Genomic DNA, 26,508 nt, shown 5'->3' with positions numbered 1-26,508 from the left:
GTTTTTCTCATACTATATGCAATAGGTCTACTATATTTGTTGTATGGAATGATTGTAAGGTGTACCTATCTAGCGGGCAGATGTCATGTGACCTTGACCTCATTTTCATGGTTCAGTGGTCAAAGTTAAGTTTTTGAGTTTTAGTCTTTTTATCTAATACTATATGCCATAGGTCATCTATATTTGGTGTATGGAAATATTTTATGATCTTTATGTCAGTCCCGCAGGTTTTATTTGACCATGACCTCATTTTCACGGTTCATTGCACACTGTTAAGTTTTTGTGTTTTGGTCTATTTTTCTTAAACTATAAGTAATAGGTCAACTATATATGTCGTATAGAAGCATTGTTAGCTGTACATGTCTGCCTGGCATGGTTCATCTGACCTTGACCTCATTTTCAAGGTTCATTGGTCTTTGTTTAGTTATCTTGGTTAATGTTAAGTTTATGTGACAGTTGTATTAAAGCTTAGCTTTATACTTAGGACTATCAACATAATATCAATGATTAGTATAGAAGGCGAGACATTTCAGCGTGTGCACTCTTGTTTATATGTACAAGCTATTACAAAGGCAGAACACACACCCAATGAGAAAAGACACGCGTTACACTACTATTCAACGAGAGGGTAGGTAGAGGGTATGCAACTAAAATCCTGGTCATTGACATCTATTACTTATGAACAGCATCATGAGGGACATGTACGTTCCTTAATCATGTTAATAAGGCTCAGAATAAGTTCTTATACCTTAAAATCCCTATGCCGAGCCGAAATTTGGTGTCAGAATGGAGACATCGTAGATGAAACTTATTTTCCGTTTAAATGATAGACTTAAAAACATTTACGAAAAAAAAAAACTATAATCTTTTTAAAAGCTGCCTTATAAAAAAGCTATTTTCACATGCAGTTTGTTATATCGAATTAGTAATTTACCTACCAAGCTGTATTGAAAACTGTTGTATTGAAATTATATAAATACATGTACATGCGCTTTGCTTAGAAATGAACAGTTACAAGTGAACCGATATTACGTTATCCACTGTCAACTCTGTAAAGTCTTTAAACATTTGAACACATAAGTTTTTTTTACAAACAATATTGACATTCATTGTGGTAGTGTTTATGTATTAAAAGTAACACCAAAAGCAGCATCTGAAAGACAACAACGTTTTACCCGAATTTCAATATGGATTTAGAAAGGAAAGCTACTGTGCGGGACTGCTAATACGAGTGATCAAAGACCTAGCAGAGGCCTAGCAGATGGACTTGATAAATTGCGACAGATGGGCAGGTTTTGGTAAAGCCAAATCACCAAAGTCTTATCAGCAGATGCCATTGACATATTTAGAGGCTTCTTTAACTAATATCTATCATTCTATCTGAAAGAAAAGGTATTACTTGCTGGAGAGAAAGCATCAATATTTGACGAAAAAATACTATCGTAATACATCAAGGAGCAGTCATGAGTCCCATAATCTTCTTGATATACATACATGACCTTCCTAAGCTATTCACATTCAAGTCCAGGTTTTTACAGATGATTGTTTACTGTACCGAATACTCAAAATCCAGAAGATAAACACAGCTTTTCAACAGAAGGGATAAAACAGCTCATACCGCTTAACACAAATAAGTTGAGGTTTTGATGGCAAAAAACAAATGCAACCCAATACGAAGGGATGTAGTATGCATGGACACAAATGCCACGATAAGTCATGCTTTACTAAAGAAATTGCAGCTTATGTCCAAGAATGATCAAGTCAAAAAGTTACGCGACTTTAGTAAGTCCAACATGGAGCACACCTCAGAAATGTAGACAGCGTATAATGCAAGGCAGATAGATTTGTAATTGGCGACTACAATACCATATGCAGAGTCTCATTCATGTTCAATGCGTTGAATAGTCTTCATTGGAGGAAAGGCGATTTACGAACTCTCCGTATTTTAGGATTCAGTGCTCTATTTCGTTTGTTGTGTCCTGGTGTGCTGTAGTAAATTCAGCAGGACAGGTGTCCGTTGTTATTCCGTTATTTATGTATTTCTCTGTGCTGAGTGATCTTGCAATGTTTTCCTCTCTAGTTAATGTGTCCTGATTTTTAATTTGTTACACAGATTTTGTTTTTGCTTAATCGAATTATGACAACTGAACAGCGGTATACTACTGTTGCCTTTATCTAATAGTCGTTCATTTCTTGAAGACTGTGGAACGCCGCCTCAAGTAATAAGCCGAGGCTGTTAAAGCATCAACAGAAGACGAATTCAAAAGTATACCTACCAACAACACTCCACTAAATTTATAAACAAAACATTATTTTAATTGTTCATACATTATATTTTGGAATTTAGTAGTGTTTCTATGTGAACATATAACATCAATACTGCAAAAATCATGCACCAAACTGAATTTGCAACTCCCTCGGGCAAAGTTGACTGTAGATGGATCTGCATATTATAAGCATATACATACTATTGGCTTTCTTATAATTGGATTGGAACATTCCTAATGAAAATAAATCCAGAAATGTGCTCTGATAGCAGAAATTTATAAAGTGTTATTTTTTCTTACATTGATGCAAGGAGCCTACTTTTGGAAAGATTGTAGTTGGATAAGAATATATTTTAGATTGGTCATATTCTCCTTCTTGTAAAGTTTATAAAGATGGAAAGTATTGTTTGGTCGTATTAATAAACATTTGATCACAATGTGAACACAACTATTGTTTTTGAAGAAAGAAGCTCGGCTCTATGTGTACCAACCAGAGAATAAGACGCTTCTCCAGTGTTATGGGTTATTGGACAATTGTTGAAAGATGTGCCAGAGTTACACTGGTGTGAAATATATCGATTGATTTAACCTTTAAAGGTTGCATCCGTTATACATGTTTGGCCAGATAGCGAAAGTGTTTTAAAATGACATTGAACAGACCTTTTCATAGTGACGTCTAAACCAAAATGGAAGATAGGAGACTGCGATGTTTAATGTTAGAAATGCGCTGTAGTGTTAATTTTCAGTTGTATAAGATAGGCAATTTTGAACATAAGATAACAGTAGTTATGTTCAAACCTCATAGATCAATTAGGAAGATACAATATAAAACAAACAAAACCATGGTTATGGCATGAACTCAAAAGAAGCGTATATTAAAAGCCAAAGAAATGAGAACACCGGCATTGCACCATTACGAAGTGAAGGTACCCTTCATACAAACCCCTCTGAGAAAGCAAACATCCTTAATAAGCAATTCCAATCAGCTTTCACATCTGAAAAAAATATAGAAATACCAACGAAAGAACCTAGTTCACACCCTATAATGGAAAAAAATAAACATCAGTAGAGAAGGAGTATATAAACTAATAAAAAATATAAACACTAACAAAGCTACAGGACCAGATACTATCGCTGGCAAAATACTTAAAGAAAACATTGAAATAACTTCATACATTCTTACTATCATCTTCAACAAATCTCTTGAGACAGGCAAAGTACCTTCAGACTGGAACCATGCTAACGTTACACCAGTATTTAGAAAAGGAGACAAACATCATCCTGGAAATTACAGACCAATATCACTTACCTGCATCTCATGTAAATTATTAGAACATATATTAGCAAGTAACATGATGAAACACCTAGAAACAAACAAAATATTGTATGAACTACAACATGGCTTCAGATCTAAAAGATCATGTGAATCACAAGTAATTTCTCTTGTACACCAACTTGCTCAAAACAACGACAAAAATATTCAAACTGACCTAGTAATCATGGACTTTGCGAAAGCGTTTGATAAAGTGCCACATAAACGCCTACTTTACAAATTAAAACACTATGGCATCTCTGATCAAGCAATTCATTGGATCGATTCATTCCTCTCCAATAGTACCCAAACAGTACTCCTCGAAAACACAACTTCTAACATAATTCCAGTAACATCAGGTGTTCCTCAGGGGACTGTACTAGGTCCAATACTCTTTCTCATATATATAAACGACCTACCAGACTATCTAAAACACAGCCAAATAAGACTCTTTGCAGACGACAGCATAATCTATCGGCCTATAACCTGCCAAAATGATTGCATAAAGCTTCAAGAAGACATAGAAGCAGCTATAAAATGGGAGAAAGACTGGCTCATGTCTTTCCACCCGGACAAATGTAACATCCTTAGAGTATCAACAAAGAAATAACAAATACATTTTTATTACAACATGCATGGTCATATCTTAGAACAAGTTCAATCTGCAAAATATTTAGGCATTACACTTTCTTCAGACCTCAAATGGAACAAACATATTCAACAATCAGCAGCAAAAGCAAACCAATCATTAGCATTCATCAGACGTAATCTAAAAATAAATTCTAAATTAGTTAGGGAAAGAGCCTACCAAACAATAGTCAGACCAAAACTAGAATACTGCTGTACAGTTTGGGATCCATACACCTCAGAAAATATATATAAATTGGAACAAGTACAAAGAAGAGCTGCAAGATAAACTTGCAACAGATATCACAATACCAGCAGTGTATCTGAAATGATAGAACATCTAAAATGGCAATCCTTACAAGAACGCAGACTAAAACCAGACTCCAAATGTTGCACAAAGTCATCAACAATGAAATTGCAATACCATCGCAAGATATACTCATAAAAAGCCAGTCTAGAACAAGAACTACCCATCAACAGACATACAGACAACTTCAGTGTAATAAAGACACCTTTAAATTTTCTTTTTTCAGCCAAACAATCAAAGATTGGAACAAATTACCACCTGATATCTCAAACCAAACCTCTACAGACAACTTTAAGGATGCACTCACTCATGAGGTGCTCCTTAAAACATACTCTCATCTGAACTAAATGTGCTTATTGTTTTTATCTTATAGTTAAAAAAAAATATAAATAAAAAATGTAAAAATTGAAACTTAAAAAATTGTACATTTCATAAATAAATAAAAGTAATAAAAAAAAAAAAAAAAAATTAAAATAAAGCGACCTCATACAGGCATGCGCCGGAAAGTAATCCTCAAAAAGTTGATGGTATTCCGTAACTAAAGAAGAAGTGAAACCTAATATGTCCACAGAAAACCTGTCAGGTGGAAAATAATGTATTTTATGCACTTTTATCACTAGTTTGATGTCATATCACAATATATGACTCTTCGATGAGTTTTATCAAGGGCGAGACTGTGACTTGTCATTAGTGGAGCAGGAACTGCTGACCCGTCCAGAGAACCAGAGGTCTTACTCAGATATAATGGCATCCACGTTGTTCAATCTGTAGTTTACTCGGATATAAGTGGCATTCATGTTGCCCAGACTGTAGTCACTGACTGTAGTGTATTAAGATGTATGTGGTTTTCGTGTTACTCAATCTATAATAGTTTACTTAAAAGCAGTGGCATTCATTTTGACCAATCTTTAGTTTTTTTAGAAATTAGTGGCATTCATTTTGCTCAATCTGTAGTTTACTCAGATGTAGGTAACATTCGGGTTATTCAATCTATAGTTTACCTAAGATACATGTATCAGTGGCACTCATGTTGCTCAATCAGTAGTTAATTCAGTAATTAGTGGCATTTATGTTGCTCAATGTGAAGTTTACTCAGAAATAAGTGGCATTCATTTTGATCAATCTATAGTTGACTCAGATATAAAAGGCAAAAAAAACTTGTGGCATTCATGCTGCTCGATCTGTAGTTTACTCAGATGTTTGTGGCATTCATGCTGCTCAATCTGTAGTTTATTCAGATGTTTGTGGCATTCATGCTGCTCAATCTGTAGTTTACTCAGATGTTTGTGGCATTCATGCTGCTCAATCTGTAGTTTACTCAGATGTTTGTGACATTCATGCTGCTCAATCTGTTGTTTACTCAGATGTGTGTGGCATTTATGCTGCTCAATCTGTAGTTTACTCAGATGTTTGTGACATTCATGCTGCTCAATCTGTAGTTTACACAGATGTGTGTGGCATTCTTCTCAATCTGTAGTTTACTCAGATGTTTGTGGCATTCATGTTGCTGAATCTGTAGTTTACTCAGATGTTTGTGGCACTCATGTTGCTGAATCTGTAGTTTACTTAGAAATTAGTGGCATTCATTTTGCTCAGTCTGAAGTTTACTCACATGTAGGTAGCATTCATGTTATTCAATCTATAGTTTGCTTACGGTACATGACGAAAAAAATGAGTACCGGTATTTAAGTGAATTCCTCTGTACAAAATAATCAGACCAGAACAAAATTCATCCTTGATCTACAACTTATTATGATAAAACTATATATAAATTATCAAATCAATATCTTCAAGCATGACAAAAGAGTGGAAAACTGAGTTAAAGGACCATAACTCTACAAAAAATCATCAGACAAGAACAAATTTTGAACTTAATCTATAACTTGCCATGATAAAACAATACACTAAAGATAAAATCCAAATCCTCAAGCATTTAGCAATAACGTGCGGAAAACTGATTTGCAGGACTGACAAACAGACAGACGGGGGCAGACCTAATGTCCCTTTCCACTTAGTCTGTAGCGGACTAAAAAAACGGATCTAATCATGCAAACCTAATGATGATAAATGAATCAGGAAAACTGGGTCTGTCAGATGATATCAGAGGAACAGGTCTGTAACAAAATGTCATTTTTGCAATATTCTGTTTGTTAATCAAACCCTGACTAGTAATGAACAACAATAATGTTATCAATATAATTTTATCATATTATTTTATTCATGATTTAGATAACAAAGAAATATCTCATAATAAACCTTACTATTAAAGGGAAATTCCGCGATTTTTTACTTATCATCTAATTATGTTCATCTTAACATAAAAAACACATTTGCAAAGTTTTAAATTTATATTCCTTCTAATAACGGAGAAAATCAAGTATTTGTAACTTTTTTGGTTGAATTCTCGAGTGGGTCGTGACGTATTAGCCCGATTTATTGAATTCTGGGAAAAAATAAAATCTGTTTAACTCTTATAGCTTATCGACAATATACGTAATTAAAAGCGCACAGCTGACGAATGGTCGAAGTTATAAACCACAATATAAGAATGAACGAAAGTGAATATGCATATATATACCGTTTTGTATTGATTGAATTAAACTCCTATAAAATTATCTCTAGTAAATGTTTTTGAATAAATTTAATTAATTATTGTTGAGATTTTTTTCATAAACTATTTATTGAACATTTTTACTGATATTGAAGTGAACTGAAAATATTTCAGTTCTATTTACCGTTATTGTTTTGATAATCATTTCAATGCAACTAATGTGTGAGCAGAGTGTGTATATTATTTTGTAAAGGTCACTGTATATTTCTCGGCTTGAGGTCAATTCGTTTACCTTGTAGCTATTTAGCCGCAGGTGTGAGTTCAAGCGTACACAGGTATAAATGTTGTTATTTGGAAAGGATAAATAGAAAGGATTAGAGTATATGCTGTCATGATGTTAATACACTAAGATTAAATACACGATGAGAATAAAGATACAATAATTAAATTGTGTAAATTAATTGAAAATAAAATTCAGATTCGTAATTCCGAAAGTGTATAAAAATAAAAGGAAACAATTTTTGATTACTTTCTTATCGGCAATTGGCGTAAAGATTCAAATATGAAGCAAAAAATAGTAGTTTTAATCTTTAATAAAAACTAAATGCAATATTACCCAATTTGATATACCATTGTACATCTGTTTGATATCATTGACTTTACCGGAATTTCTTATAGACTTGTATTCAAATCTGGCTGTGTTTAAATGCTAATAAAACTATTGCAATTTTAAAGTTTTTAATTGACAAAAAAATACAACATACAACATGCATAATTTTTTTTTAGTTTCTTTTTAACATTTTATTCTTACATAATTAAATTCATTTGACAATCATTTACACGAACTTTTTGTGAAAAGAATACTAATTATCTAAGCTAAGGCATTATATCTTTTGAGGATTTTTGAGGATTTTTTTTAAAATTCTATGATAATAGTTGTGCAATGTTGAACATGATAGCCGTCATTAATCCAAATAAGTAATACAGTAGTTGTAATAAAAGTTATACTTTAGTCATGCATTACAGATATTGACGAATTTATAATAGTTCGTTCATACATCGTTGTTCATGAAACAATCATTATTAGTATACATGTAAGTTTCCTGACGTATAAGAGCCATTGAGGATGAGCTCCAGAGAAATCAGACTAGTTGCGTTTCGTTCGTTTGTTTGTTGGGAAAGGAGAGGAAATGCAACCGCTTGTACAGATAAACGACAGAATTACCATACAAGCATTTATAGTCAACACAATCAGAAAGAGTTCCCATCGTTAGACGGGGAATATGAAGGCTTCCAAGAATGAACAAGTGACATGTCTAACTCTGAACAGTTAGAGAACAGACTATCGACATCGAACGCTTGTTCTTGATATTTGAAACTGTATGCATATATATACGTATACGTTTATGATATAGTGATGAGTTCTGACAAAAACTAAATTCCTTCATGGTTATATCTTGCCATACGTTTATATTGGTTTGTAAGGTGATTACTCAAAATCGTTATTTGAAAATCCTGTTTGTGAGATGTAGATTCATTTCAATACAGAAATTTCGTCTATATATTTCACAAGTGTATAACACGGAGAAGCTCTGAAGGTTCATTACTCCCATTTTGTTTGGGTGTGAACCATCGATGTTTACAGCAATATCAAGGAATAAGGTGATGATGGTAGAAAGAACTATGGGCGTCATGTGGCAAATATTACATGCATATCGGACAATGAGTTGTCAATCTGTATGAAAAGTTTTCCAATACAACCATATTATTGAGAAGGAATGTTTACATGCTATACTCTCGTACTAGTATTACAGGGTTCTTGTGGCGTTCACCTTAGACACACATCGTTTTAACGATGTTTAAAAAAAGACAGAACCAATTTAATGTCATATTTCCCTATTTTTTAAATATAACTAAAATTCTTTTATCTGACAAGAATATCCCTATTTAGCGAACAAGTAATTTATTCTTTTTTCGGTTATTGAATACCAAGAAAGAAAATAAATCCCGAAATTAATTTGAAACTTTGATACTCAAAAGTTTCCCAGCAAAATATTCACATCCCCTGGGGATAATTAGTGTTCGTCCAGTGGCATATATAACAATTGTGATGACGAATTCCTTCCTTTGTTTGAGAACAATCTTATTGAAATATAAATCTGTGATTTTCCTAGGTCCAAAGCTTCAATGAACCAAAGCAAAAGTTATACATCGACCTGTATTTAAATCAAATTGGTTCTCTTCTTCTTTTGGTATACAACTGTAGTCTATCGACATTCGATGATTACATACTGTTGGCATACGTGGACTAGTCTATTTACAACACTTTTACCCCTATTTATTCAAAATATATGTTTTTTTCTTATGTTCAATGTATACACGTATATATTTTAAATTGCGCTATAGTTCCGTAACTTTATATCCAGTCGTATAAACGAATCGTCGGCAAGTGCGTACATTTTTTTAAATCAATATTTCTGGTCTGTTCCAATCTGTCCTTCACTATTGACAATGACTATATATTACATTTTCCCAAATTCACCCTTGGAAAAAATATTTAAATAGATTTTAATTTCATCAAATCTTATTTTTTGGGTATTATTTATATATTATGAATTATATTCTTTACACCAGAAATGTTATTTATAAACAAGCGTATGAGTTTAGTAATGACAAGTAAGACAGAGTTGTATATTATACATATGATAGTTCAAAATGGAAAGTTATAAGTTATAAGTTATCAGCCGTGTACACTGATCAATACCTGCAGAAGTGAAACGATGCATGAACTTGCAAGCCCGACAGGAAATCGCTTGAATACCTGGACGTGTCACCTCACACCCCTCACAATACCTTTGGAAGTAATACCTTTAGCCATGCTGGTGATCAGATAAGGGAAGATCAAAATATATTTGAAAAAAGTTTATTACTTTAAAGAATTATGAACAAATTAGATTTTCAAAAACAATTTTCACGGAACACTTATTTATGATTTCAACTTTGACTTTTCACCTAATTCCAATATCAACAGTTTAAAAACAACAGACCATGGTAATTTAAAAAAAGTAAGAATATTTTCCGTATCAAGTTAGTTAGTCGTATTAAACAACCGTACGATTGACAAGATATCGACACGCAATTACGACTACATCGGTTACTGTAGTTTTGTTTCTTTGTGGTTTATAGACATATCGTTTTTATTCATCGGGAAAGAAGACAAGATGGCGGATCTCGGAGAATTGATACTCTAAATTTAAAATCGATGGTGATCGCTTATCTAGCGGAATAAAACTTTAATATCTATGAATTTGAACATTTTTATACAGAATGAACATAATATCAATTTTTGATTTTTTTGCGAAGTTTCCCTTTAACTCCATATATAAATAAATCATCTCACAATGAACCTTACTATTTACTCCATATATAAATAAATCAATACAGTATCACAGTTACATTATCCCTCAAATAGAAATTCTAATTCTTGGCTGACGTTGAAAGCAGGAGATTTATCTGAAAAAGAAATAGAAAAGCAGATAACAATATCTAATCTATAATACACATATATACTTTACTTAAAAATAAGAAGATGTGGTATGAGTGCCAATGAGACAATTCTCCATCCAAGTAACAATGTATAAAAAGTTATCAATTACAGATTAATTGACAAGTACAGGCTTAAACAAGGAACCTTGACTCACATCAAACAGCCAGCTTTAAAGGGCTCAAAATGACTTCTGTAAAACAATTCAAACAGTAAAAACAACAGTCTAATCTATATAAGAAAGGAAAAACATTTATGAACTAACAACAACCAATGAAGAGTCAAGTTGACTTGTTTTGTATATATCTAAGATATTTACTAGATGCAATGACAAGCACTGATCAGTATCAAACTCAATTCAAATAGATTTGGAAAGATCACCATCAAATCTAGAGCTATGAAAAAAAGAACCACCTTAGAGGACGAATCTTTCATGTTAAGTAAAGTATTCTTATGTTTTGTTTTGTTTTAAGAAACTGTCTATGTTTGTCAATAGAGTACAATTATAACAGTACTATAGGAAATCAAAGTACCTTACCAATGATCAGAGTAAAACTCAAATTATTTCACATGTTGCGTGATCCAATGTGTACAAAATGACCTAGAAGGTACACAGGTCGTCTTGTTGGTCATGCATTGTAACTTGGGAACAGACCTTACTTTGAATATCTCATCTGATCACTGGAGTATAACAATGTTATTATGGTCATATGAAATATTATCAATAGACATGTAATCCTCAAAACCTAGCCATATACAAAGCATAGAGTTGTTATGTAAAAACCAACTGAAAATCATGTTTCAAAACCAAAAATCTACTAAAAGCATTTTCAAATCCTCTTTTAAAATCTGTTTTCTCCCCCACATGACATAATGATCCTAATAATTTTTACCTGCTCAATACTTGGAGTTGCCACTATTTGTTGGTCTTCCTCTGTATAATATTCATCCAGTATTTTATAAAGTTGCTGAAAGCTGTTTTGGATGTTAACCTAAAGTAAAAAAAAAGTATCTATCAACAAGCCTCTTTTTTCATGAAATTTATGAATATTAAAATATTATTTATACTGAATGATGGATTCTTGAGAACTGGTTTGATCCTTTTCTTTCTATATTTGTCTGTATCAAATTATTGGTGATTGACATGTTATCAGACATCTTACTTCTACAAAATATAATGATTAACTAAAAGGAAATAAATGGAAACTGAGATTACAGTCAAGTTTTACAAATCAAAATGACTTAAAGGTGTCAGACCACCAATTAAAAGTCCCTATCTGTTCAACCAAATTTTGCAATTTTCACAGCTTTCTAAATATTTTACCTTAAGTTTAATTTCATAGAAACCAGGTATATCCTGAATTGTACATGTATCAGCTTTCTACATGCCAATTTTCAACATATGTTTAAAATCATATAAGAAAGAAGAGGTTTTCCGAATAGAGGTACCACTAAAAATAACCCTGGGTTTTCTGGAAATCTTAAATAAGTATACTATGGAGTGCATTAATCTTCAATTTCAACTCATAGACAAGTAAATTTTGACTCAAAATAGTCTTAACATATTTCTATTTCATCAAAAGTTTAATTTCTGCCAATTTGGTGGTTAGTTTAAGTAAACAATGACATCAAATGCACTATTTTTTGTCGAGTAGGCCAACTTTCACATATGTTCTAAATTGGAGGGAGTAATTGGTAGTCTGACACCTAAAGAAATGTGAGTTATAATAATGAACTGTTTACTGTTCTTGTAGACAAACCATTTTTATAAACTATGTCATTTACCTTGACAGGTTTGAACAGAATGATCTCTGTATCCCTATTAGCCAGGTAAAGTGCCATGCTTCTGTGTACACTGACCAGCTGAGTCTTCATATTTTTGTAAGTCTCTGCCACAATATCATGGATTTTTTCAGGTGTAGCAAATGGCTGAGAACTAAGTGACACACTCTTGATATTTTCTTCACTTTTCATACTGATAACTACATTTGCCTGTAACATTTAAATTATTAATAAATAAAGTGTACTAAAAATAGAACAAGAAATCTTTAGAGACCTTACAAATAAATACTCAACATTCAAAAGTTTGTACAGAAATAAAAGAGTTCATAATTTACTACTAAAAATTCAGAAATTATTGAGAAAATAAAACAGAGTTATAGTCACAATAATTTAAAGTCACATTTCGAAATTTTTCATTAAACAGGAATTTTCTAAATATGGCAAAAATTTAAATCGATTTGAGTCTAAAAAGACAAAATTGCAATAATAAATGCATGCAATAATTTTTGAATTTACTATATGAAACTACAAAATCATTTAGAAATGATTACTATATATAGCAAGTGATTGTTTCTTGAAGCAGACTGTATGATAATTGTTATTCTTACCCTTGATAAAAACATTTGCAATGGGGAAATGAACAACTCAGTGACATAGTGTATATATTCCTCACAAGTTTTCTTCAGTTCTTGATCCACGTCACGTTTGGAATCAACAAAATACTCTGTCACTTGTGGTGTTCCCTACAACGAATTTGCATATGTTGTAAATTTTATTGGTCAGCAGCTGTAAATGATCCAAACGGTTTGATTTGTGTGTTCATCAATGTAAAGATCTAACCAAAGATATCCTTTTATGCTCTTCAATCTTATTGTGAATCTTCATTCTTAATTATCATGATTATATCAACTCCAAATTACAGCAATCACACAGATAATAAAAACAAAAACATCAAAATAAACTCTCCCTCTGTATTGTTTATAAAAATATAGTGTTGAAACTGTTGATATGATATTTATGCATACAAATGAGGATTAATTATATAACAAGGAATTTTTTGAATTTGGAATAATTTTGACTTCTGGAAAATTGATGAGAAATTTATGATGAAAACTAACCCATCTAAATAGGGAAGGCCATGGGCACACAGCATGCAAGGCTAAGGGGGTTAGTTAGTTCATACTAAAATGATGGCATGCATGGCCCAACTACTTAGTTGGGTTAGTTTTCATCATACATTTCTAATCAATTTTCTAGAATTCAAAATTATTTCAGATTCAAATAATTCCTTGTATTATATACATGTACATGCACAGATTCCCAGATATATCTCAGAAATTTGAATCTTGAACTCCCTAAGGATGGAAGTGCTAGGTCATATATATTTTGAAAAAAGCATGGTAACCAGAAAAAAATCACACACGTTAACTATTCTTATGGATTTTGGATTTGAAAAAAAATGAATCTAGAGCTGATACCATCTATAGCCAAAAAAGACAAACTTAATCATCAGTTTGTGTCATTCTTAACAAAAAGGAAAAACCAACATAAAGAACCCTCCAGTACTAACTAATAAATGATTTTGAGTTGTTCCTTATTTAATGACAACACTCCTTATCTAAGTAAACTCATCTGCAATGCAGCATTTGAAAATTTTGTAGCTACGAGAAAACCAGCATAGTATCTTATTAATGTTCCTATCTGCGATATTTGTTTTTGATTACATTAGCTTATCTGTGGCCATAATTTTCTTATAATCCTACTATCTAAAATACTTTAGGTATGAACAGTTAGGAAGGACCTGTAATGTCTTGTAGACACCAACAATTATGGAAATATGTTTACAGAAAAAGACATAACATAATCAGTTTAATTTTATAGACATATATGCATCATATTTGTAATACAACAATAAAATTTGATATACTTGCTTTTAATCTTCGATATTTCTGTACAGAATACAATTCATCAAACTATTATTTCATTATTGCATTTGGCAGTTCAGTGAGGTCTATTTAAAATATACTAGGGGGCACATGTGCAACAAACTCAAGGGTATAGCTCCATATACATATATCACCCTGTGACATGCACATCATCTGATCACATTTTTTGAGAAATGAAAAATATTAACGATATATTATTGAAATTTATCTCATTGCTCCTGTATTTAACTACTACTACTGGTCATTAAAAATATACAGGTACTGGTACAAACTGATAGGTTCATGAATTTTATTGTATCAATTAAGAGGTTTGAATTTGTTATAGCTTTGGTGGTATCAAAGCATATTTGAAGACATTGAATGCAATTTTCTTGAAGCTTTTAGAGAATGTAAAACTGTCAGGGAGATGCAAAACAACAGAATAAATCAGTCTGGGAAAACAGAACCAGACAGCATTACAGCATTAGATTTGACTGAACCATTCAATATTGATGAAACATGTGGAGGCCATGCAGTAAATGACCAAAGTCAACCACCCAGTTAACACATCTAACCAGTGCTGGCTAATTTCATTGCATCATTAATTTTTGAACCACATGATCATGGAACTCTTGTCAAGACTCTTAAAATCTGAGAATCACTTGTATGCACAGCTTTTACTCCCTCATATTTCATCTACAAAAAGTTTTGAATTTAAAAGAAAAATTATAAGCAGTGAAAGTGACCCAAAAGCTATTTTTTTGTATGGCCAACATAGAAGTTATAGTTTCACCAAAGTATATATCATATTTTTTATAAGAACCAGTAAATAGACCAGATTTTAAGGTTTCCAACACTACATGGAAGTTAAATACCAGTCCCTCAACTCACCTTTACTATTCCCTTATTGCATATTGGATAAACAATATTGTTAATTTTTTTAAAATACTTGTTTTAATTTCAATTATCGGGCAAAATGAATGTAAAGTACTATCTCATGTTAAACACAAAAACTTGACTGAAACCTTTTCTGTTTATAAAACTAAACAGACAATATCAGATATAATCAAAATGTAAACAAATGAAAATTTTAAACTAGAGACTGTCTTCTCTTAACATATGCCCTGTAAGTACAAGCAACCATTTTACTCTAGTTTCCCCAATTCCATAAAATTCATGAAGGGCAAATATCTGTCATTCTATTCCTTCTACAGATGTATTTTTATTTTAAATATCATTCAGAGATGTGTGTGAATACTTGTCCATTTGTAACATTTCATCTTATGGGCTTCATAATTAATAACTTTTCAGTTTACTATAACTGTACTAAAAACTTTAATAACAACAATCATGTTTCCAAGTTGGTCAGCATGTTTCATAAAACTTGTAAATGATTAGATAATTAAAAAGGTATGTTAGAGTTACAAAAAACTTCACATCTCAATGTAAGATTGGAGGATATTTTTTTTATAACTCTAACATATTTCTTCCCTTCTTCTATAAAAGTCACTCTGGTGAGGAAAGGCGCAACATAATATCTTTAAAATATCAAATTGAGCTTTTTGACATATCAGAAAACAGGAAAAAGGTGTCTGGCAGGCTATACAAGTGCTCTCATTTACAAATTATGGCTGCAAAGCTTTTTACCAAATATGAAGTCATTCTGATTAGTAGAACTGTCCTGTAGAAATGTGCAACAAAATATTTTGCCTTTTGAAAAATTCAAAGTATCTGTATACAGGAAGTAGGTGTCCTACAGATCTGAAAAGTGGTCACATGAAATAACAGCATTGTAAAGCAGTAACCACATATGGAGTAATTCTGATTAGTAATACCGGAGTAACAAACCCCTACTAATAGACTCCTAGAGTGAGGGCAACAAACCCCTACTCAGACTCCTAGAGTGAGGGCAACAAACCCCTACTCATAGACTCCTACAGTGAGGGTAACAAACCCCCTACTCATAGACTCCTAGAGTGAGGGCAACAAACCCCTACTCATAGACTCCTAGAGTGAGGGCAACAAACCCCTACTCATAGACTCCTAGAGTGAGGGCAACAAACCCCTACTCATAGACTCCTAAAGTGAGGGCAACAAACCCCTACTCATAGACTCCTAGAGTGAGGGTAACAAACCCCTACTCATAGACTCCTACAGTGAGGGTAACAAACCCCTACTCATAGACTCCTAGAGTGAGGGCAACAAACCCCTACTCATAGACTCCCAGAGTGAGGGTAACAAACCCCTACTCATAGACTCCTAGAATGAGGGTAACAAACCCCTACTCATAGACTCCTAGAGTGAGGGTAACAAACCCCTACTTATAGACTCCTAGAGTGAGGGCAACAAACCCCTACTCATAGACTCCTACAGTGAGGGTAACAAACCCCTACTTATAGACTCCTAGAGTGAGGGTAACAAACCCCTACTCATAGACTCCTAAAGTGAGGGTAACAAACCCCTACTCATAGACTCCTAAAGTGAGGGTAACAAACCCCTACTCATAGACTCCTAGAGTGAGGGCAACAAACCCCTACTCATAGACTCCTAGAGTGAGGGTAACAAACCCCTATTCATAGACTCCCAGAGTGAGGGTAACAAACCCCTACTTATAGACTCCTACAGTGAGGGTAACAAATCCCTACTCATAGACTCCTACAGTGAGGGTAACAAACCCCTACTTATAGACTCCTAGAGTGAGGGCAACAAACCCCTACTTATAGACTCCTAGAGTGAGGGTAACAAACCCCTACTTATAGACTCCTAGAGTGAGGGTAACAAACCCCTACTTATAGACTCCTAGAGTGAGGGCAACAAACCCCTACTTATAGACTCCTAGAGTGAGGGTAACAAACCCCTACTTATAGACTCCTAGAGTGAGGGCAACAAACCCCTACTCATAGACTCCTAGAGTGAGGGTAACAAACCCCTACTTATAGACTCCCAGAGTGAGGGTAACAAACCCCTACTTATAGACTCCTACAGTGAGGGCAACAAACCCCTACTTATAGACTCCCAGAGTGAGGGTAACAAACCCCTACTTATAGACTCCTACAGTGAGGGCAACAAACCCCTACTCATAGACTCCTAGAGTGAGGGTAACAAACCCTTACTTATAGACTCCTAGAGTGAGGGCAACAAACCCCTGCTCATAGACTCCTAAAGTGAGGGCAACAAACCCCTACTCATAGACTCCTAGAGTGAGGGTAACAAACCCCTACTCATAGACTCCCAGAGTGAGGGTAACAAACCCCTACTTATAGACTCCTACAGTGAGGGCAACAAACCCCTACTCATAGACTCCTAGAGTGAGGGTAACAAACCCTTACTTATAGACTCCTAGAGTGAGGGCAACAAACCCCTACTCATAGACTCCTAGAGTGAGGGTAACAAACCCCTACTCATAGACTCCTAGAGTGAGGGTAACAAACCCCTACTTATAGACTCCTAGAGTGAGGGTAACAAACCCCTGCTCATAGACTCCTAAAGTGAGGGCAACAAACCCCTACTCATAGACTCCTAGAGTGAGGGTAACAAACCCCTACTCATAGACTCCTAGAGTGAGGGTAACAAACCCCTACTCATAGACTCCTACAGTGAGGGTAACAAACCCCTACTCATAGACTCCTAGAGTGAGGGTAACAAACCCCTACTCATAGACTCCTAGAGTGAGGGCAACAAACCCCTACTCATAGACTCCTAGAGTGAGGGTAACAAACCCCTACTCATAGACTCCTAGAGTGAGGGTAACAAACACCTACTCATAGACTCCCAGAGTGAGGGTAACCACCCCCTACTCATAGACTCCCAGAGTGAGGGTAACAAACCCCTACTCATAGACTCCTAGAGTGAGGGCAACAAACCCCTACTCATAGACTCCCAGAGTGAGGGTAACAAACCCCTACTCATAGACTCCTAGAGTGAGGGCAACAAACCCCTACTCATAGACTCCTACAGTTAGGGCAACAAACCCCTACTTATAGACTACCAGAGTGAGGGTAACAAACCCCTACTCATAGACTCCTAGAGTGAGGGCAACAAACCCCTACTCATAGACTCCTAGAGTGAGGGTAACAAACCCCTACTCATAGACTCCTAAAGTGAGGGTAACAAACCCCTACTTATAGACTCCTAGAGTGAGGGTAACAAACCCCTACTCATAGACTCCTACAGTGAGGGATACAAACCCCTACTCATAGACTCCCAGAGTGAGGGTAACAAACCCCTACTCATAGACTCCTAGAGTGAGGGTAACAAACCCCTACTCATAGACTCCTAGAGTGAGGGTAACAAACCCCTACTCATAGACTCCTAGAGTGAGGGCAACAAACCCCTACTTATAGACTCCTACAGTGAGGGTAACAAACCCCCTACTCATAGACTCCTAGAGTGAGGGTAACAAACCCCTACTTATAGACTCCTACAGTGCTAGGGTAACAAACCCCCTACTCATAGACTCCTACAGTGAGGGTAACAAACCCCTACTCATAGACTCCTAGAGTGAGGGCAACAAACTCCTACTCATAGACTCCTAGAGTGAGGGCAACAAACCCCTACTCATAGACTCCTACAGTGAGGACAACAAACCCCTACTTATAGACTCCCAGAGTGAGGGTAACAAACCCCTACTCATAGACTCCTAGAGTGAGGGTAACAAACCCCTACTTATAGACTCCTACAGTGAGGGTAACAAATCCCTACTCATAGACTCCTAGAGTGAGGGCAACAAACCCCTACTCATAGACTCCCAGAGTGAGGGTAACATAATCATCATACCTCTAAAATAAATTGTAGAACTGCATTATTACTGTTAAACTGGAATAGTTTTGACTTGCTGTGCATCAATCCATAGGCTGCATCTGAATTAAGAAAAAAACAGCAAATCAAGTTTTTACTGAAAGGAAAATGATTCAACTTGCCCTTTTGGAGCAAAATTGAAAAGATTTGATTTCACTTACCATACTGTGGATTCATTATTATTCATTGGATACCAATTTTCGTGAATTTCCTGGTTACAGCTTAACTATGAAACTAAAAGTCTAACAAATATCAATTCTTTCTATAGGCTTGTGGGCTGACTTCTGGAAATCCATGAAATTAGATGTCTAACAAATATCAATTCTTTCTATAGGCTTGTGTGCTGACTTCTGGAAATCCATGAAATTAGATGTCTAACAAATGTCAATTCTTTTTATAGGCTTGTGGGCTGACTTCTGGAAATCCATGAAATTAGATGTCTAACAAAAATCAATTCTTTCTATAGGCTTGTGTGCTGACTTCTGGAAATCCATGAAATTAGATGTCTAACAAATATCAATTCTTTTTATAGGCTTGTGTGCTAACTTCTGGAAAACCACGAAATTAGATGTCTAACAAATATCAATTCTTTTTATAGGCTTGTGTGCTGACTTCTGGAAATCCATAAAATTAATATCCACCATCATGTAAGTTTTCCTTTATTCACGAAAATTGGTACCCACGAAAATAAATGAATCCACATTATAGGCAATTTTTTTATACATTTAAAGAACTGTGACATTTAAAATATGCTAAAATTAAAAAGTCAATAGACAGTACCTTTCAAGAGCAAACAATCTTCAAGGAAATTAGATGCAAGGCTGTATTACATACCAAATATTAATGGATTGTTAAGTAGCTAGTTAAATAATGCTTAATCTAAATAGTAATATCAAATCAAAATTTATTTTCCCATAGTCAAGCTGGAATTCATGTTAAATTCAAAAATGACCTGTATTTAAATAACTTTCTATTCTACAATGAAATTGAACTTATTCAGCCACTCAAAGGTCCTCCCACTTGATATGAGACAACAACAGGACAAACATATATGTTATATAAAGAGAAGTAAGTTAAATAAAGTATTCAAAGCAATATAGTACATGTATTCAAGTCTTGTAAGTTTTTCAGCATTCATTATTAGAATTTCTCCCAATTCCTTCAATCTATTTACAATAATAAAACATGCTGTGTTACAGCTTTACACCTACCACCATCTACAAAATCTTCTTCTAAAGGCACAAACTCTAAAACTTTTGTGAATTTAGTTTATTAACCTTTGTACTGTAGTACCAACATGAAATTCATAATGTTTTGTCTCGTACATTGTCTTATCAGAAATTTTCACTGTTTTATCACAGAGAATAATATTTTTGAACATATTGTTTTTTAAAATGATTGAATATTTGACAGTGGCAGTTTGGTGGTAGTCAATTGCTAAAAAGCTAAATTCACAGAAGCTGAAGTATAACATGCAAGGTACTGGGACAGACAACTACAATAGCAAAATAATTCAACGTACCTAGAATGCTGTGCAAACTAGGATCTGGTGACATTAAAAAATATATGATTTATACTTTTCTTGGCTAAGATATAAGTCTATGTTAGGTAGCCACAAAAAAAAAGTTCATGCAAAACTTGAAAATGGGGACCTACCAAATTTCTAAGATATAAATATATGAAAAAAATCCACCAAGATTTCCTTCCTATTCCTATAATATGATAATTCTCATCTCTTAACTGTTAAACATCTCAAGTTTGAGTTATAAACCTGAGGACATGAGATTTTAATAACTGAGGAGGGCAGAGGAGGGTTGTCTTTGAACAATTTGTAAACAAGAATGTGTCCTAAGTACACAGATGCCCCACTCGCACTATCATTTTACATGTTCAGTGGACCATGAAATTGGGGTCAATACTTTAAATTTGGCATTAAAATTAGAAAGATCATATCATAGGGAACATGTGTACTAAGTTTCAAGTTGATTGGACTTCAACTTCATCAAAAACTACTTTGACCAAAATTTTTAACCTGAAGCGGGACGAATGGACAGATGAACGAACAGACGGACGAACGAACTGAGGCACAGACCAGAAAACATAATGCCCCTCTACTATGGTAGGTGGGGCATAAAAAAATTAAGAAGATATGGTATGAAGGCCAAAGAGACATCTCTTCAACTGAGACCAAATGACATAGAAGTTAGTAACTTTAAGTCACAATACAACCTATAACAATGAGCAAATTCAATACTGTATACCAAGCTATTTAGGTCACTACATGAAGAATATAAATCAGGTTAAGCAAGAAAAGAAACGGCCTGAATTTAATACAATATATTATAATAAACTAAAAAAAAATATGTTATAAACCAGCCACTGAATTTATTGCATGAATATTGCCCTTATTCTATGTTTTAGCCTACTTAATGCAGGATATCCAAATACAATTAATGGCATCATGGTGAACTTATCTATAATAATCAGCAAGACGAACAATCTATATTTAAAAATTTACTGTCTCAATTGGAGAAATATCATATTTCTCTTGATGCAGAGGTAGATATTGTAAACCAAACTATCTTTTGCAAGTTCTTTATTTTGTGTTGAACCCTATCCCACCAAGTTCAATCATGGAGATTCATTTTCAGGATTTTCTAACTTCTCGATGAAATTCTATAAGGGCCAAAATTTCACATATTTGCAACAATTGATTTTAACTTTATTATTTTAATTGCACAAGTTGCTAAAAATTGGTTGGTAAATAGTACCGGTAATTATCTTCATTTTGTATAGAATTTGATAATTTTTCAGCATATTTATCACTAATGATTTATCAATGTGTTATCAGTATGCTATTGGCTATTAAAAAGCATCACTAATTCAAAGATCGGCTGATCAGAAGCAATCAATGTCCATTTCATTGTTTGTATCCTAGTTTTACTGTGTGACTAGTTTCTAATATACAATGACCATTCTGTAGAATATATATTGAACTCACAAGTTCATGTCATATAAAAATGTAGTTATGGCAATATTCATGCAATATCCCTCTTATGTTGCAAAAGTGCAAATACAGCTTCAAACCACCATGGTCTTTAGTGACAAAATATATGTTTACAACAGTTTTGGAAGATTTACTATAAAACAAAAGGGTTATCACATGAATATTTGTGAGTACTATCCACAGTAAAAAATAGTTTGCACTCTTAAGCTCATGTAATAGTTAAATTTACTGTGGACATTATTCGCTAAAATTCATGCAATTAACCTATAAAACTTCATCTATTTTGAAATTATTTTGATATTGTTTGCATACAACATATTTGATGTGAAGGTGTTCATAAATGTGCATTCATCTATAGTGTGCACATTTATTTGGAAATTTTGAGGTCTTTGATTAAAGTTTATTTATTTATTGATTTATAGATAACCATCTTTTTATAGATAAAGTGCTAAATATGCTATCTGCAGAATAAATAAAAAAGATTGACATGTACAGATCATCTAAAAAGGGGGTTTCTACTTTGAAAGCAAATATTCCAACTGAATATATAACTTCAAATTCCGATGAGTTTTTCAACCCACAAAATAATATCCAGTGGAAATATTCTAGTCTTCTGAAGTTATAATTAGACATATTTGGAGAAAACAGGCAGCTAGCTTAAAAAACTACAGGTAAGAAATTAAAAAGCAAAAATTAGAAAAATTTAATAAAGCTAGAAATTGCATTTTAAATAAATACCTTTGAATTTACTAAAATCAAGTGAGGTCTCCCTAATAGTAAAATCTGCATGAAATGGAGCTATCTGCTCTCGTAAAATCAACAGATGTTTAACCAAAAACAACTGACCATCTGTTTTAGTCTGTCAAATAGAAATGAAAATAATTACTATAAGGCTTAAATTTGATTAAATATGAGTTACATGTCTGTAAAGGTGCAGTTATTTCTAAAACAAATCAATTGGGATGTTTAGAAGGCATTTTTATCAGAAGGAAATAAAATTGCTTCATAGAAAAACATTCATAAAGATGCCCTTAGGCATATAAATATTGCGTCAAATATAACTGTTAACAGTCCCATTACTCAGGAATGACAAGAGTGCACACACTGAAATGTCTCGCCTTCTTTACTAATCATTGATATTATGTTGATAGTCCTAAGTATAAAGCTTTATTACAACTGTCACATAAACTTAACATTAACCAAGTAGCTAAACAAAGACCAATGAACCATGAAAATGAGGTCAAGGTCAGATGAACCATGCCAGGCAGACATGTACAGCTAACAAAGCTTCCATACAACAAATATAGTTGACCTATTACTTATTATAGTTTAAGAAAAATAGACCAAAACACAAAAACTTAACACTGTGCAATGAACCGTGCAATTGAGGTCATGGTCAAATAAATCTGCGGGACTGACATATAGATCATAATATATTTCCATACACCAAATATAGCTGACCTTTGGCATATAAAATTACATAAAAAGACCAAAACTTAAAAACTTAACTTTGACCACTGAACCATGAAAATGAGGTCAAGGTCAGATGACATCTGCCCGCTAGACATGTACACCTTACAATCATTCCATACAACAAATATAGTAGACCTATTGCATAAAGTATGAGAAAAACAGACCAAAACACAAAAACTTAACTATAACCACTGAACCATGAAAATGAGGTCAAGGTCAGATGACACCTGCCAGTTGGACATGTACACCTTCCAGTCCTTCCATACACCAAATATACTAGCCCTATTGCTTATAGTATCTGAGATATGGACTTGACCACCAAAACTTAACCTTGTTCACTGATCCATGAAATGAGGTCGAGGTCAAGTGAAAACTGTCTGACGGGCATGAGGACCTTGCAAGGTACGCACATACCAAATATAGTTATCCTATTACTTATAATAAGAGAGAATTCAACATTACAAAAATTCTGAACTTTTTTTTCAAGTGGTCACTGAACCATGAAAATGAGGTCAAGGACATTGGACATGTGACTGACGGAAACTTCGTAACATGAGGCATCTATATACAAAGTATGAAGCATCCAGGTCTTTCACCTTCTAAAATATAAACCTTTTAAGAAGTTAGCTAACGCCGCCGCCGCCGCCGGATCACTATCCCTATGTCGAGCTTTCTGCAACAAAAGTTGCAGGCTCGACAACAAACCACAAAATTTTCAGAACAAAGTTTCTAACAACAGTGTAAAGTCTGTAGTAATTTGATCCCAGCATACTAATGAGGATGACATTTAAATCAAATGAAGAATGTGTCCACTGGTCAATATATAGCAAATTCTGCAACTTTTCAATTTATAGGGGCATAACTCAAGAACAGCAAAAGTTATGCCACCCTCATTAGATCTTGATCTGTGTTTGGTGGTAGTTAGCATTGTGTATAAATTTCGTCATATTTGGTCGATGCAAACTGGTTAGATTGTGGAAACTGAATATTTGTCAATTTTCCATTTATAAAGGGAGTTAAGTAGAGAATAGTGATAGTGCGGCCACTCAAATTTAAACTGGATCTGTATTTGGAGGTAATAAGCATGTTTTATGTTTTTGGTTTAAGTCTGTCAAATTTGTTTTTCATAAATTTGTTATAAAATAAGCTGTTAGTCTTCACAAAGGAATTGTTTCAAGTATCAATAAGTACACCATTACCTTCCTCTTAATTATTCCTTCCTTGGCAATCTTTAGTGATGCTATACAAGACTGCAGTGCCTCTTGTGATAGACCTTGGAATGTTGTTCTCTGTAATATATTATTATTAAATAGGAATGTGTGGTTAATGTTTATTTACCCAAGAATATAAGTTCATCAAATATATACATCTAAATTCGACGTGAGATTGCACAATGATAGCTACACACACAAACACTGTATGCAAGACTAAAAGAACCAACCAGAAGTGTTTGTGAATTCAACAGGACAACCACAAACAATGTCTCTTCAATGATGTTCCTGTACTTTGAAAGAATTATATCAGTAATATTTCATAAATTAAAAATGAATTATTTTTTCAATTTTAAGTTCAAGTTTAACAACTCAAAATTGTAATAAAAATTTTATCAAAATCTGTAACATTACCCATTTACTGTAACTCAACCTTAATTTAAAGAACACAAATTTACTTTTCTTTCAGAACACATATAAAACCTGTATATATAAATAGAAATAGAAATGATTGTGTCATTGAGATATTTCAAAACAAAAAAAAGTCAACAAGTTATCAAAAAGGTAATGAATTTCTAGGAACTGAATTTTCAGCTCTCCCTTGACACCATTTGCGAGTATGGTGATGATAGTCCATCAGAAGGGGACGATAACTGTATGACCTGTGTTAAGAGAGAGCCATATCTCTTGCACGTAAAAGACACCCTTGTAGATTTCGAAAAAGAGCAGGCTAATGCCGCTACAAGGCAGCACTTGCACCTGCAAAGTGGAAATGGATTAATATAAGTTGCAATAACTTGTTCTCCAATCCACTATAAACAAATATGTTTAAACTAATGAATTAACAACCATTTTATCATTTCAATAAGTTATAAAGTTTACAGATGAACTATTACGGGTCATTAAAAATGATTTCTTACATCAGTTGCAATGAATTACATTGATTTCCCAGTGAAGTAAAAACACATAATTTCACATGTGAATTCTTTGATAACTATTCTATAAATATTCTTACATCAATACATCTGTAAAGTTTTGAAAGTGTGACAAGAGTTCTACGAACTGTAGGGTACCACATCCCATGGAGGTCAGCAGGTGACATAGGCATAGACATTGGTGTCGTCCTTCCTGAATCTGCAGAAAGTACATGTATCACATATTTATACAATCTTTTAATCATATTGAAGGGCACATATTCCAACATTTTTGATTTTGATGTGAATGTTCATAATGATAATTAACTTAGAAAAGTGCTACAAAAGAATACAGGGGATAGATACAAAACTACAAAAAAAAAACAACCTCAAAATATAGTTCAGCAAATTCTATATATGACACTCTTAAGATCACAAAGAGAAAATAAATAATCAGTTCTGACTAAAGGCTGTAAGAAACCAATAAATAATCAGTTCTGACTAAAGGCTGTAAGAAACCAATAAATAATCAGTTCTGACTAAAGGCTGTAAGAAACCAATAAATAATCAGTTCTGACTAAAGGCTGTAAGAAACCAATAAATAATCAGTTCTGACTGAAGGCTGTAAGAAACCAATAAAAAATCAGTTCTGACTAAAGGCTGTAAGAAACCAATAAATAATCAGTTCTGACTGAAGGCTGTAAGAAACCAATAAAAAATCAGTTCTGACTGAAGGCTGTAAGAAACCAATAAATAATCAGTTCTGACTAAAGGCTGTAAGAAACCAATAA

General features: G+C 33.7%; 1 protein-coding gene across 4 annotated transcripts in view; it reads right to left on the bottom strand.

Moving 5' to 3' along the window:
• Positions 1-6,697: 6,697 nt before the first annotated feature.
• Positions 6,698-26,508, bottom strand: part of LOC143067478 (conserved oligomeric Golgi complex subunit 3-like) — a 37,463-nt gene continuing 17,652 nt past the window's right edge. The window contains exons 14-24 of one of the 4 annotated variants that reach the window (XM_076240780.1): positions 25,819-25,937; positions 24,792-24,881; positions 22,858-22,978; positions 20,635-20,658; positions 19,092-19,174; positions 14,322-14,339; positions 12,999-13,133; positions 12,394-12,600; positions 11,502-11,600; positions 10,439-10,577; positions 6,698-6,780 (exon numbers count right to left, since the gene is read on the bottom strand). In XM_076240780.1, coding sequence (XP_076096895.1) covers positions 10,542-10,577; positions 11,502-11,600; positions 12,394-12,600; positions 12,999-13,133; positions 14,322-14,339; positions 19,092-19,174; positions 20,635-20,658; positions 22,858-22,978; positions 24,792-24,881; positions 25,819-25,937 — 932 coding nt within the window. In that variant the 3' untranslated portion in view covers positions 6,698-6,780; positions 10,439-10,541. The remainder of the gene's footprint in view (positions 6,781-10,438; positions 10,578-11,501; positions 11,601-12,393; positions 12,601-12,998; positions 13,134-14,321; positions 14,340-19,091; positions 19,175-20,634; positions 20,659-22,857; positions 22,979-24,791; positions 24,882-25,818; positions 25,938-26,508) is intronic. The other 3 variants (XM_076240781.1, XM_076240782.1, XM_076240783.1) reach the window with 3 other exon arrangements.

The sequence above is a fragment of the Mytilus galloprovincialis genome, chromosome 3 (assembly GCF_965363235.1).
Source record: "Mytilus galloprovincialis chromosome 3, xbMytGall1.hap1.1, whole genome shotgun sequence".
NCBI lineage: Eukaryota > Metazoa > Mollusca > Bivalvia > Mytilida > Mytilidae > Mytilus > Mytilus galloprovincialis.
Note: the sequence above shows the minus strand (reverse complement) of the source record. Positions and strands in the feature narration are given on the sequence as shown.